Raw genomic sequence first — 14,350 nt, 5'->3', positions numbered from 1 at the left:
TGTGCCGGGGATGCGATGCAACAGGACAGCAGCTCCTGACCCCGCACGGTGACCTTCCACCCTCCGGAGAGATCGGGCTGGAACCCACCTTGCTTTGGCAGGGAGATGGGGTGAATGGGTGTGGGGAGGTGGGCTTTGACCTGGCTTCTGCTTTGCTCCCCCCGGGCATGGCGGGGCTTTGCTGGGGAAGGGGCAGGGGGCTGGCTGCCCACGCTGGTGGCCACGTTCGGGGTGGCAGGCCGGCCACAGCCCTCATTCCTCCGCTGCTGGGTACCGCTTTGTTGCTAGCTGGTGACATCACCCGAGAGCCCACCCCCTGCCTCTTATCCGTCTCTCCGTCTCGCTCACTTATTCACAGGCAGCGCTGGCAGGATCAGGGACTGTGCGAGAGCCGGAGCTGGCGGCAGCAGCATGCGTGCGGCGTCTGAGGCTCAGGGCGCGAGAACCACGTAAGGTGCCCGCCGGAGCCTCCCCCCTCGCCTGCCTCCCATTCCCCCGGCAGAAACTTCACGGCTCCCTCGCACGCGGTCCGGGCTTCTCCGAGGGGGCTTGGCGCCGACAGCCGCATGCATGACACTCCGAAAAGGAGAGAAAATGACCATAAGTATCCAGGAGCACATGGCTATTGACGTCTGCCCCGGCCCCATCAAACCCATCAAGCAGATCTCCGACTACTTCCCCCGCTTCCCCCGCGGGCTCCCCGCCGCCGTCGGCCGCAGCAGCACCTTGCGCTCCGCCGTCAGCCAGCCCTCCGTCAGCCCCGCCGAGGCCCCTCGGGAAGAGGACGAGGACGTGGACCAGCTTTTTGGGGCGTATGGCACGACGCCCACCGAGCAGCCGGCCAAGTGCCAAGCACCCGAGGAGGTGGTGGACCCCGAGGGCTACGAATCTGATGACTGCAGTAAGTTCCTAAGTTTCCACGGGAGTTTGCCGGGTGCAGAGGGCAAGGGTGGGTCTTAGGGCTGGTCCCCCATCTTTCTGCCTGAGCCGTGCGCCCTTCCCAGCTGCCAGCCACCCCGTCCATCCCTGGGATTACATTGCAGCAGTGACAAGCCCTCTGCTCTAGCCAGAGAGGCTGTCACGGCACCGCTCCGGCGCTGCCCCTGGCTGGAGGGAGGCCCTGGGAGTGTCCCTGCTGCAGCCAGGCTGGCCGCCGAACCCAAACTAGGGAAGTCTCCCAAGAGCCACCAGTTGCTGTGCTTTGCCGTTGTGGTCGATGCACTTCTCTGCCTCGTCCTTGCTCGGCAACTTGCCTCCGAAGGCTGCCAGCTGGGCTCAGACCCTTTGGTTAATCCGTCTCGGTGGTGCAGCCTGCTCCAGCCACGCTGCTGATTAGCTGGCGATACGCTCCGGCAGTGCCCAGCTCCAGATCGGGGAGATTTGTTCGGAATGACATCTGCCCGGGAAATCTCTGCCCTCTCCCTCGGCAAACTCCGGCGTGTCGTTCCTCACCCTTCAGCTGCAAACGGAGCCCTGCATGAGACCGGGAGGGGGGCTTCTGAACAGAAGGCTTCGGTTCTGGTAGATGCAGGTGTTTGCAGTGAGATTTAACCCCTCCCCACCCAAAACGTCCTTCCCACCCAGCTCAGTGGAGCTTGCAGGCTGCAAAGCAGCTGCTGTCTGGCTCTGCCAGCCACAGTGGCTGGGATAGCGTTGCTTGCCTTGAGGTCGGTTCAAAACCAAGGTCTCTATTCAGCCCAGTCTTTAGGGGCCAGATCCTGCCAGGGGCTGAGCACAAAGTTTGAAGCTGGGAGATGCCAAAAAAGGGAGTCAGTGCTGCTGAACGGTGCTGCGTGCTCGTCCTGGGGGAAGGGGGAGGCTGAGCTGTTTACGGCCCGGCGCCGGGCAGGCGGTGGCTTTCCCTGTGCAAAATGTCACAGCCCTGCCTCAGCATCGCTCCCTCGCTGCCGGGCGCTGGGCTGGCCTGGGCTGCTGCCATCTATGCCAGAGGCTAGACCGTGATCCCAGGGAGAGCTCTCTGAAGGGCTGTGCTGGCTGCACGGCTGCCCCCGTGCCCCCTCTGCCTGCTGACCACCAGCTACAGCTCTGGGAGAGGCTGTGGCTCTGGGTGCAAGCCCTGAACTGACGCTCTCTCTCTCCCTATCCCAGTGTCGGGGTCACACTCTCTTAGGGGGAGGCGAGAGCTGCCGCGCTCCCAAGGAGAACATCTCCACTAAGCTGTGTTTGTCCCAGCCAGGCAGTTAACAGTGACTTTAACTGGATTTGGGTTATTTGCTGCTCTAATTATTAGCTTGTAATTGCTCATCCTGGCAATAGAAATGGGAGCAGCTGGGCTTCAGGGCCAGAGGTGTGTGCGGGAGCTGAAGCACTTGGGGCTGTGGGACACAGCGCTCTCACCGGGTGACTCCCAGGGAAATTGCCCAGCATGCTGCCTTCTGCATTCAGCCCTGCCGGCGGTGCTGGAAGCAGCTCGGCTCGGTGCCAGGGGCCGGTGGGTGTTTGTCTCACCCCGACTAGTGTTAGGAAGAGTGTTTCTTGCAGCGTAACAGGTGTCAGGCAAACTGCTGAGGCTGTTTTGCCAGATGTGGTGGGTTTTCTGCTGGCAAAGGCACAGCGGTGCCAGGAGCGGAGTGGGGAGGTGGGACTGCTGGTGTCACGTATCTGAGGACAGCACGGGATGGCCCCAGCCACTCTCAGGGCACTGGTGGGCATAAATGTGCAGGATGACACTGTCACTCCTCCATGTTTAGCAGCTAAGTCGCAAAGCCAGACGAGGGCTCGCTGGCCCCATTTCCCGAACGGGGAACTGGGAGGGGATTCGTGCAGCCTGACTTGAGCCATCAGCTACGCTGGGGAGTGTCTTTCAGCTCCCCCACGTCCCTGGTGAGTGATTCAGGGCTGCTGCATTAGTCACCTGCACTAAATGTCCCCTGGGGAACCTGTCTGTGCCTGTACGGCAGGGCAGCGTCAGAGGTTAGGTGGTGTCATTTCCCTCTGGTGACACACAGGGTTCAGGGAGTTGACCAAGGTCTCTGGGGATGGTGGTGTCGGAGCCTGGGTGCAGTGCTCATGAGTTGGGGTCTTGCTGGGTAGGGGCACATCTTGCCTCGCTCCCCACAGACGGTCTCAGCAGAACCCCCAGAGAGGTGCAGGGAGAGGGTTTTGCCATGGCAGGATCCATGTGGAGGAGGAGAGGATGGCTCCTTCCCACTTGTCCCACCTGCCTGCGAGTTTCCCTCCTCCAGCGCCGAAGCGATGGTGCTGGCTGGCCAGGTGGGAGCAGTAGAGCTACCCCTGCCTGCAGAAACGCAGCATTTGGCTGGGTTTCCCCCATGCTCATTCCTGCCCGGGATTACTTCTCCAGCCTGGTGTTTCTGGGTTTCCAGCAGCACCAGCCCGGTGGGTGACGAGGCCACAGTGCTCAGTCACCGCAGCACTGCAGGGTGGCATCGGGCAGGGGCTGGACGGGAGCTGCCAACCTCCCTGCCTGACCTCGGGCACCCTGGCAGGGCTGCAGGCAGCTGTGCCGGGTAGGTCCTGCCTGCGCCCTGCTGCAGCTCACCCGTGCTGGCTCCCTGCACCGCACTTCTTAATCCTTTTGCCGAGTGGTGATCCTGACCCCACCAGCAATCCTGGGAGGTGCATGCAGAGCTGGGCAGGAGCTCCCCTCCTCCAGACGGCCTCTCCCAGAGGGCAGCCCTGGCAGAAGCATCAGCATCTGCTCCCATCCAAACAGGGCAGCCCGACGCAGCGGTTTGGCATCCACAGGGAGCAGGGACGTGTGTGTATGTGTGTTGCTTTGGAAAACAAGAATCCCAGGGCTGCAGGAGGCAGGTGGGATCCCTCCAGAGACAGGCGGAGACCTGACTGCGGTGCAGTGGGGTGGGAAGGGACCCACTGCCATGGGCAGATGGCACTGGTCACTGGGAGGCTGATGCCCAGGTGCAGGTTGATGGCTATGGGACACGTGGGGCTGAGGCCAGTGGTTTGGGGCACTTCAAGGCAGCCCTGCGGAGCTGGGGAGCACAGCGCTCAGGGGAGCTGGCGGGGTGCCGAGGAAAACAAGCGTGGTCCCTGCGGGGCAGCCGCTACCAGCCTGTTGAATGCAGCGAGTGGCAGGAGCAGGCAGGGCCGGGGAGCTGACAGAGCAGATAATGAGCGGAGACGTTGGGGCTGACTCTGGAAGCGCTGGGAATTGCGTGGAGCCAGCCTTTCCCATCAGATCCACCAGCAGTGCAGCTGTGAGGATTTGCAGGGTCGTGGTTGGCACCTTCTGTCATCCCAGGGCCCTTGGGAAGCCCTTGGGAGAGGGACTCATCACTACCCTATGCCTCGTCTGTCTGCAGGGCTGCTCTGGGACCGGAGCCCAAGCTGTACAGAGCAGGACTCTTCCCGCAGCGAGTTTATCCCCACTGGAGCTTCTGAGGAGGGAGAATGAGGCAGGAGAGGTGGGGAGACGTGTTTGGTGCAAACCCTGCAGAAGGGTGGTTTGGTGCCGTTGGAGCAGAGCGGAGAGAACCAGCAAGGATTTGGGGATGGGAAGGGAGGACTCGCTCCTGCTGCCTCGGGACACCTCGGGACACTCTCAGCTTGTTGTTGGTTCCTCTGGCTGGTGCCCGGTGACAGCAGTGGTGCCCTGTCCCCTGGGGTCCCCAGCCACCAGGATGCTTCCCACCCAGTCAGGCGAAACGCTGCCAAGGGGAACTTGGTTCACAAGAAAAATAAGCAAATGCCAGCTAGGTGGCAATGTGCCACCTGCCAGGAGCCTCCCAGCTCCCTGATTCCACCCAAATCGCTGCTTGGCTTCCCAGCCAGGCTGCACGGCGCTGGAATTTCCTCCCTCCTCCATATGGGTTTGACTCTGGGTTTTCGGATGGGGACTCAGCCCCAGAGCAGGAGTTTGGAGTGGGACCTGGCATCTCTGGAAGAGCTGCCCCATACTCTTGCTGCCAGTGCTCTGGGGCTGTTCATATAGGTATGAACCCAGCCGGTTTTATAGTGTGCCCAGCTTTGCTCGTGGGAGGAGCGGACTCTCCAGCTCCCGAGCTGCAGCAGCATAAAAACGACTTCTCCAAACTACAGCTGAGAGGCCTGTCCTGGTGCGCGGCTGCTCGTGACGCTTGCTGCAAGCAACGCCACAGAAGTTATTTAGAAAGCCTCTTATTTTGAGCAAAGAAGATAATTAGGCAGGCAAAGCTGTCATGCAGATATTAATTACTGGCCGCTTAAAGACGTAAAGAAGAATGAGGGTCTTAAGGGGTGCAGGGTTTGCAAGTCACCTGGCAAAGCTTTCGGCCAGACCGGAGGCGGCAGGAGAGACGACAAGGGGAAATGTGCATTGAAACGATGAGGATATTTACTTCTGAAATGCAGCTCCTTAGCATATGCTGCCACTGCTATTTATAACCTTTGAATCGTCTTTTCAATCCAGATAAGGCCAAAAGAAGTTGGTTTTTTTTTTTCACTCAGGAAACTAAACAAACCACTGCTGATTTCGGCAGAGCCTGGAGCGTGATTTTGCCAACCGTACCCCGACCCGAGCTGCCTACGCCAGAGAAACGTGTATGGGTACCAGGCAGTGTCAGACCCGAGGTTTAAGGGCATCAGGGAGCTTGTAGCCCTCACAGGATGACACAGGGTGTTAACTGATGTGACCTTGGATTAGCTCCTGTCTGGTCTCTCATGGGATACCTGGATATTGGGAAGGTGCTGGTGTGGGGTGCGCCCTTGCCCTTTCCTGCTGGCTGCCCTGTCAGTGGTCCAGGTGGAGGCTGCCCTTCCCATCGAGTGTTCCTGGTTCTCCAAGGAACCAAGGAGCCTTCAGCCCCTGGAGATGCTCATTCCCTGGGGGTAGCCATGGCCAGGGACACCCTGGAGATAAATGTGGGGCATCCAGTGAGGCCAGCACATGAGAGTAAGTGGGATCCGAGCAGGCATCCCTCTTCCAGCAGCGATGGAGGGAGCATATGGGCCGTGGCCTCCAGGGTCTTTGCTAATGAAGGAGCCGCGCGGCTGCTGGTTAACGAGGGGCCAATCCTTCTGCTGACTCCCTCCCTCCCAGCAGCCTGCCCAGCCCTTCTCCTTCCCCTGGTCCTGGTGTGCAGGGCGGGAGACAGTGCCCGGCTGGAGGAGGGAGGTTCCCTGCCCAGGCAGCGGCTCTGCTGCCCTCATCCCTTCACTGACACGCCTTGCTCCAACGCGCTCGAGCCCAAGGGGTTCCCAGATCTTTCATCTTTGTATTTAACACTGAAGGCAATTTTGGGGGGTTGTTAATTGCAGTACTGTATTTCATTAAAGGAAGAGAGAGGGAGAGATTTGAAGGCCATCTCTAAATTGAAATTGCTGAAAGTCTAATTGCTGCTGACATCAGGGACCATTTAGTGCTGTAAAACATAATTGCATCTCTGAACTGTTCTGAGCAGATAAGCATTCCTCTGAACACTCCTCTTGGAGAAGACAGAAGAGCTGATGAGCATCCATCAACCAGCCTTGCAGAGAAGCAGCTACCTGCTCCGGAGCTTGCCAGGGACTGGTGCTGTGTCTCCGAAATGAGGAACTATTAATTGCCATAGATTTTATGTGAAAAACCTACGAGGAGGCAGGGAGCAGTTGCAAGAAAGAGAAGTTGTGCTCATTCCTCACTTCTGGTCTTGTTGAATTCAACCACATCTGTGGAGGTCCCGAGGAAGGAAGGTCTCCTGCCTGTGTGCTGGATCCGGTCCCTGCTGGGTTTTTGTGTAGGACTGGGGACATCCTTCCCTGCCTACAGCAACAGAGCAGAGTCCTCTGATGCTGCCAACTGGCATCATGTGATTCAGGTGCCAATGGGAATGTCCATCTCCCAGCATGGTGTGCTGCCCCTGGGACATGTCCCAAAACCTTCTACAGGACACCTTCTTCATGGAGCAGCTCATGGTGATGCTGCCTTTCAGAAGTGTCCTGTTTCCACCTGCCTTTGCTGCCTTCCCTGGCTGATGCTGGTGGCTGTAGGTTTGTACCATCAGACCTGGGGGCTTACAGCTGTCAGGGTCTGCAGCACCTCGACTCAGCACCTGTGGGATCCATCCCTGACAAGCCACGCACGCTCTCCCCGCGGAGTCATACGATTTGCCAGCAGCAGCCCAAGCGGGTCTGTGCTGTGGGAGGCTGCTGGGAGCATCGGTGCTGTTTTCTGGGGGTAACCTTGGGGTTTTCAGAGACTCCCTCCCACATGGAGCGGGGAGTCAGTCCTCGAGCTGCCTGGGTGCTTGCTGCCCACGCTGCCCTGCTGTGTGCTGGCAGACCTGGATGAGGTGCTGCCGCAGCTGGGGAGACAGGAGCACACACAGCCACCTGCCAAAGTGATCTTCAGCAGCCCGACTTGGAAATGGCACGAAATAATTTCTGTTCCTCCTGAGGAGTCATTTACCGACATTTTACATGGGGCTGTAAGTGCACAGAATTACTTGCTGCCTTTCAGGACCTTTAAAATTATCTCCATTGCAGAGGAAAATTAAAGCAATGGAAGAATAGGGACCTATCTTTTATAGTGCATTAAAAATACCCAGTCTGAAGGTTACTGAACCTGTGCTTTCTGTAAGGGAGAGCTAATCCAGACAATCCCCAGCAGTCTTTTTACTGCTCCACTCTGATCTCCCTGGCACAAAATCCATGAGCAGATTATCTTGGGAGCAGCAATGCTGATAAGCAGGGGGACTTAAGGCTTTTGGACTTCTTTTTAATTAGTTCTATAGTTTTTTTTCTGTGCACACCTAGATTTCTCCCAGCGTAGAGCCTTGCTGGGCTTTCTAATGGCCATGAAAGCTTCCCTGACTTTGGAAGGTAGGGAGCCCACTCAGTCATCGCTTCGTTCCTCTGCGCTCTGTGCCGAAGCTTGTGGGTCCATGCTGCAAACGCCGGTGCCGCTCTCGTGTCTTGAGCATCTCTTGGTCTGAGAAACTCTTCTTCCTGGATGTCCCAGGCCACCGAGGGGGTGGATCTGCCTCCTTTCATGGGCCAGGCGAGGGCACGTAGCCTGCAAGGACAGGGGCTGGGTAAGGGAGCGGAGCACAGATTTATCACTGCGTTTTCCCTTTCATCCCGCAGGTATAAATAGAAGCTACTTCAGCCTCCCCGTCACCCTGGGCGCTGATGGGAAATGTCAGCAATAAACAATTTCTGCCGACTCCACCAACAAGGGCGGTAGCGGCGCTGTGCCAGGACGCCGCGCTGCCCGCGGGCTCCGGGCGCGCTCGCCACGTCCCACGGCTAAGCCCGCAGACGCATCTGCCGGTTATGCTGGCCTCTAATAATTTTGTGGCCCGTTGAATTAATCAAAATGCCCAAAGGTCAGTGGGAGAAGAGGCCGCATTCCTGTGCAAGTCAGATTTATTTTCCTTTTTAGAGCCTGTGTTAAATGCCAGATCCTGGCCAGCACCTTCCCATCAATCTCTCCCAATTCATAGAGAGGAAGGAGGGTCAGAACCTGCTAATGAGTTCAGCTCTCCTAATGGTTATTTTATCATTGGAGCAGAATAATCGTAATAATAATGATACATCCTGCCTGCTGTCTGGAGAGCGCAAAGCTGCCTTTGTAATGCCTGACAAAGACAGTTATTTATATTATTTTATTTGTAGCCTGTGTGATTAGAGGGCAGCGTTCAGAATAGCCCAGTCGAGTTAAATACGTCTCGTAACAGCGCTTCGAGTCTAATTGCTGCCCTTTTCTTTTCTAGGCACTCGCTCCCCTAATTAAAAGCATAATCGAGTTGCATCTCAGCTGCAAGGATGGGTGGGAGGAGAAAAGCCATCAGAGAAGGGCGGTTCGGCCGCTTTGTGGAGGGCCCTGTTCGGAGCCGGGTGCGTTCCTGGGTGGCTGCTGCAGCCCGGAGGCTTTGGGCCCGATCCTGCTGGCTGGCGGTGGTGGGTCTCCCACAGCCAGGGCTGGATGTGCTGCTGGCGGTTTTGCAGGAGCGGTGAGAGTGATGAGACCCATGCCAGTGTTTTGGTGTTGGCGTGCCTGGCCACTCGCTTGGCACGCTTCCCTCTCCGGGAGCACAGGGCTGGCTCTCCAGCTGGGCTGCGGTCCTCGGGGGTTTGCATGGAGCTGTTGTGGGCTGCAGGGTGGCTCCCACCCCCAGATTCAGCTCCTGCCATCTCCTCAGGCTCCTGAGCAACCCTGAGGCCAGTCTGCCTGGGAGCAGCTGGCCGGGGACGCAGGCAGCCCGAGTGCTTGCCTGGTCTCTGCCTTCACCGCTGTGCTGGATCCATCGCCCGCAGTGCGTCCCCAGGAGGGAACGGAGACAGTGTGGCTGCGTGGGAGGTGTGTCCTCAGCATCTGCCACCCTGCTGAGTCCTGGCTCTGGCAGCAGCGCTCGCCCTCGGCTCCGTAGTGGCACCTTAGCTGCCAAACCCCAAGTTAGCCTGATCCCTTTTGTCATCTCCATACGGATGCGTTTTCAAGCAATTAGCTCAATGTGTTCTGCTGATGTTTCCACATCCCTCTGCTGAAGGCAGACCCTTCTTTGGGAATCGAGACTGGCCATCAATGAAAAAAAAATCCCTGCATAGAGGAAAAACTCTCCAAGGCTGGAGGAGAGCTGGGCATGAAGCCTGGCAGGGCTGGGGGGAGCCACACGTCCCTGCCTGTGCCCTCCTGCCTGCTTGCAGCTCCGAGGTGAATGGGAACTGCTCAAGGTTTGCTCTTGAACCACCAGCACTGGGGAGCAGGACCTCAGTCCCCATCTGCAAAACAAGTGTCTGCTGTTGTGTTACGGTGCTTTTGGGTTTTGCCCGTCTTGGCGGAGCAGGGCTCCCCGCTGCCCTCGCCCCTGGGACAGACTCCGGCCAGGAAATACTGATGAAGCCTCCTGTCCCTTCGGAAGTCTGTTTTCCCATCAAGCTTCTAATTTGTTTTATAAATTGCCAAATCCAGCAGGCTAAGCCGCGGCCCCCTTCTGTGATAAAAATAAAATAACAGCTTGAACTTGGGAGGGCGAGCGGCGGGGCTGGCAGGAAGCGGCTGATTAAAGGGCAGGTGGAAATGATGAGGCTCCGAAAACCGGAGGCTTCATCTTCCGCTCTCGAATGAAACTGCACATTTGTCGAGTTTTGCTGACTTGGCTTTCGCCCGTGTGCCGTGGAGCCTCCCGCTACGCCCGCCCCGGCGCGCCGGGCTGCGCCGGCCCCCGTGCTGGTGCTCGGACGCTGTCGCACGTGGCCGTGAGCTCCCGGTCGCTGAGCGTGGGCAGGGGGCAGCCAGCCACCAGCATACTGGGGCACTGCTGCCTCTTCCTCCTCCTTGCATGATGTGGAGCGAGTTTGGCCGGTAATTGCTCTGGGAATGCCCATTCGGGCCAAGCCCAGCGATGACACACAAGGTGTTGCAGCTCTGGCCTCACGCTGTACCCCGTCCATCTCCCCCGAGCCCTGGCAGGAAAACCCCACTGATTTATGACTTACCCAAACCGGTAGCTAACCTGCCGTGAAATCACTCCTGAATAAGGAGGGGGGCACGTTATTCTGCTAGAAATCTCTGAATATTTGCTCTGCTTTGAAGGGAAGGTGTTTGCTCCGGAGCACTGATTTTTATTTGCTAGCAGGCAAACCTGTAGCTCACTCGCGTTTGGGCTAGAAGATCGCTGTGAAATTGCAGCAGGGAGGTTTCAGTCCCCTGCATCTCCACCGCCTCCCGGGGGGTACGTTGCTGCAGAGGCTGTTTACGCTGGGAAAAAGCACCTTATTACCTGCCATAAAGTTTGTCTAACCTCCCAGGGAGCGAACCCTGCTTTGATATTAAGCAAAATTGTTCTGGTTTTTATTTGGTTGGGTTTTATTTCTTTGCTCTGAACCTGCGTGCACGTCAGGAAGGTGCAGTTACCTTGGAAACAGCGGTGGGATGCTGTGTGGTGGCAGGGCAGTGCTCGGGCAGACCCCTTTCGGGAAGGTGGGCATGGAAAATTGCGGGTTGCAGGGTCCAGAGTCGCCCTGGAAGTTCAAGGCTGGTGGCAGGCGAAGCTGTGCTGGGGGAGATGCTGCTTCGTGTCCAGGCTTTGGTGCAGAAATTGGATCTGAGAGCCTTGGAGAAGGTTAAATCATGTTTCGGGAAAACCTGTCTTTTTAAGGCTTTTCCTCTGCTTTGGTTTAGTGTAACGTGCTCAGACTGTCCAAAGGGAAAGAATTTCTCAAATCAAATGTACTTTTACTGCTGAGGCTCTTGTGGTTTGTTCAGGTCTCCTGCCCCTTCTCTTTGGTCCCGACTCGGGACCCCATTGCTGCTCTTCCCGGGTTGCGGATGCTGTGAGAGAACACTGCATTGATTAAAAGCTGTTGGTGTTTTTCATTTTAACCATAAAAGTATTTCCATTCTCACTGGGTTTAATTTACAGTTTGCAGCCAAATTGGAGCTGGGAAGGGATCCCATTGGTGGCTCATTTGTTTGAAGGTGTCAGTATACAAATATGCATTCTGGGAATGCCAGCGGCACTGGAGAGGGGAGATGTGCAGAGTGGGTCTCAGCTGTGTCCCAGCCGTGCCCAGATCTTCCCAGAGAAGAGCCATCAGCTCCTGGGGGATGGAAAACTGCTGACTGCAGTGGGACTGCTGATAGATGTGGGCGACCTGTGGGAAAGCCCACGGAGGCAAAGCCTCTGCGCTGGCCGCAGTGCCCAGGTGAGCTGCAGCCGTTCCTCCCTCTCACTCCTCTCCCAGGGCTGTGCCAGACCCCTGGCCAAGTGTGGGGATGGCCACCAGCCTCCCAGCATGAAGCCATGTTTCATAACAGGGCTCGCAGGAGGATGCTTTATGTTTTATAACGTCTGCAGCCATTTCTCTAGCATCTTCATCCACTCCTTTTGTGCTTAGAGGAAAAAGAACCAGTGTTTGCTGGGACCCGCGGGTTAATAACATCTTTTCTCCTTTGCAGCCACGCTGGGGACGCTGGATTTCAGCTTGCTCTATGATCAAGAAAACAACGCTCTCCACTGCACGATCAATAAAGCCAAGGTACGTCTCAGCGCCGTGTGTGTGAACAGCAAGGACCGAATCCTGCCTTGTGGGGCCACCAGAGCCCTGCCCAAACCACGAGGCCACCCAGGTGCCGCAGCTGTGCCAAGCAAATGCAGCGGCGCGGGCAGCACGTGGGGATGGCCGGGTGTTCCCCCGTCCCCGGGTTGTGCCAGGGGCTCTCCACATCCATCCTTTTGCCAGCTCCAGTTTCATCCCCACACCCAGTGCTTCTGCCCTTTCCCTTCCCTCTATCCCTGCCTTTCAGGGCGTTTCCAGCAGGATGGAGACGGCTGCTCATCCCGTGACGAGATGCTTGCAGCTATTGATGCTTTTAGAAAAGCGCCCGACCCGATGTTGTTATTTACTTGACGCTGTGACCGGCTGTCAGTTTATAAATGGCTCTTTTAAATGCTGCTAATCATTGCCACAAAGTGCTCTGCCTCAGCGCCTTTGCCGTCTGCGTGATTGAAGAGCAGTTAGGGGTTTTTTACACATTTTGGAGCAGAAACAGGTAACTGAGGTCCTAATTCTGTTTCTGGGCCTGTGGAAGGTGTTTCTGGGTGCTACTCAGCCCCTTTCTGCTTCACCCGGCACGAGGACCAGAGCAGCGAGGGCTCCGGTCAACATGGCTGGGCTCTGACAGTGGTGGGTTGGTGGAAGAAGACCTTAGTCCCTGTAGATCTTGGAAAGGAGTGGAGGGTTTTACAGAAGACAGGACGATGGGCTGTGAGCTGAGCCCCCAGAGGATTAGCCCACACCGTCTGCTTTCCTAGGATGCTCCTCTCCCCTCCAACTGCAACTGGCTTACTTGCAGCCCCCACCCCAGAGCCCGCTGCCCTGGGTGCTGAGCTGGGTGCTGCACTGGGTGCTGAGAACGCATGTCCCCACCCCGGGGTTCTCCCTCTCTCAAACATGAAGGCTTGGCTTCAGGGATGAGCATGGAGGCGTCTGCTGCGGCAGACCTGGAGCTGCTCCTGGCCGGGAGGCGAGCGCAGCACCCACAGCTCCCGGGCAGGGCTGGCAGGGCAGGGACGAGGCAGCCGGCGGGTTCGGCTTCCCTCCCCGCCACCCTCCTGCCTGTCGCCCGTGAATTCGCCGGCAGCCTCTGGGTCAGGCTTCCCTCAGCGCGCTCGGGAGCGGTGCCAAGGAGGAGATTTCTAATTGGGTTTGCAGTGGGTGGAAGACAGGGAGGAAGGAGACCTGCGAGCGGCAAGCGATAGATCTAACAGCAGCGAGAGCGAAGGCAGGGCTGGCGAAGGAGAGCCCTGGGCCCTGCTGTGCCCACCCAGCTGTATGGGAATAGCAGTTGCTGACCCCGTCCCACGGGACTGGGGGCACCACATGGCGCCGGCATCACCCCTGCTCGTGGGATGGGCAGACCCCCCCCTCGGCGCTCTGACATTCAAGCGTTCGAGTCCTGTTCATCATTTCCATTCTGCTCTCATTCTCTCATTTTTCTCTTTTATTTACATTGCCATCTGCTCGCTCTCATTTCATCTCTCGCCTGGGGAAAGCTGCCAAAACTTGACTACAAAAAGGTAAGAGCCAGGACCCCGGCTGCCGGCGGTGGGAGCTGGCGGTGGCTGCGTAGACGTTGGAAGTAGTGCCGTAGAGGAGGCGATGCGGTGGCCGGGGAGCACGGTGATGAGACATTGCCTTTGGATCTGGGCTGGGGCTGGCCTGGCCAGTGTCTTGGGTGTGATGTCTCAGGCCCCCAAGGAAGGTGCCCTCAGGACATGTCCCAGCTCCAGCAGCTCCTGGAGCCTCAGTCACTGCCAACAGCTCTTAAAACCTGGACCACTTCAGCCATGTGGGAAGTGCTTTTCTTTCTCCCTTTGATGACCCCCCTGAAAAACCCTCTCCCTTTTGATCTTTTTGCTTCTCTCTATTTATTTTAATCTCCAGCAGTTTTACATCTACTAATATCCCTCATGAGTCCCGTTATCGGCTCTTGGGGAGTGGGAAGGGGGTTAGTGGGCTCTTGGAGGCACCAGTGACAGGTTAAATCCAATCAGTTGTGCTCCACCACCGATTTTCTGCTCGGCAGCCGTCAGCCACTCTATTGTGCAGGAGATTGGGATAACCGATCCGTGTGGGGCCGGGGTTGCCCTGGTGCCAGCTACCCGGGGACATCTGAGGTATTTCTTGGTGTACATTCGCTGCGAGATGCTGGGTGTTTCCAGACCCTCAGGTCAGCCTGTATCTCAACTTTGGATGGAGCTGGAATAGGGCATGGAAAGAGGTTTGCTTTGTTGTGGGAGGTACGGATGTGGAAGCTGGGAGCCACGGGGCTGTCCCCAGGCTGTCTGCTTACATCAGGAGCGAGGGGCTTGGTGCCTCAGTTTCCAAAATACCACAAAGATCTGTCCTGCCATCAGGCAATTAATGCCAGCAGATGGATATC

The 14,350-nt window shown here is 57.4% G+C and overlaps 1 protein-coding gene across 2 annotated transcripts in view; it reads left to right on the top strand.

The window, feature by feature from the left end:
• Window positions 1–570: 570 nt before the first annotated feature.
• The window catches only part of DOC2B (double C2 domain beta), a 32,737-nt gene continuing 18,957 nt past the window's right edge, over window positions 571–14,350 (top strand). Inside the window, exons 1-3 of one of the 2 annotated variants that reach the window (XM_086624573.1) lie at window positions 571–901; window positions 11,864–11,943; window positions 13,461–13,484. In XM_086624573.1, the coding sequence (XP_086480699.1) occupies window positions 571–901; window positions 11,864–11,943; window positions 13,461–13,484 (435 nt within the window). The remainder of the gene's footprint in view (window positions 902–11,863; window positions 11,944–13,460; window positions 13,485–14,350) is intronic. The other variant, XM_086624574.1, reaches the window with a different exon arrangement.

The sequence above is a fragment of the Tauraco erythrolophus genome, chromosome 21 (genome assembly GCF_009769465.1).
Source record: "Tauraco erythrolophus isolate bTauEry1 chromosome 21, bTauEry1.pri, whole genome shotgun sequence".
Classification (NCBI taxonomy): domain Eukaryota; kingdom Metazoa; phylum Chordata; class Aves; order Musophagiformes; family Musophagidae; genus Tauraco; species Tauraco erythrolophus.
Note: the sequence above shows the minus strand (reverse complement) of the source record. Positions and strands in the feature narration are given on the sequence as shown.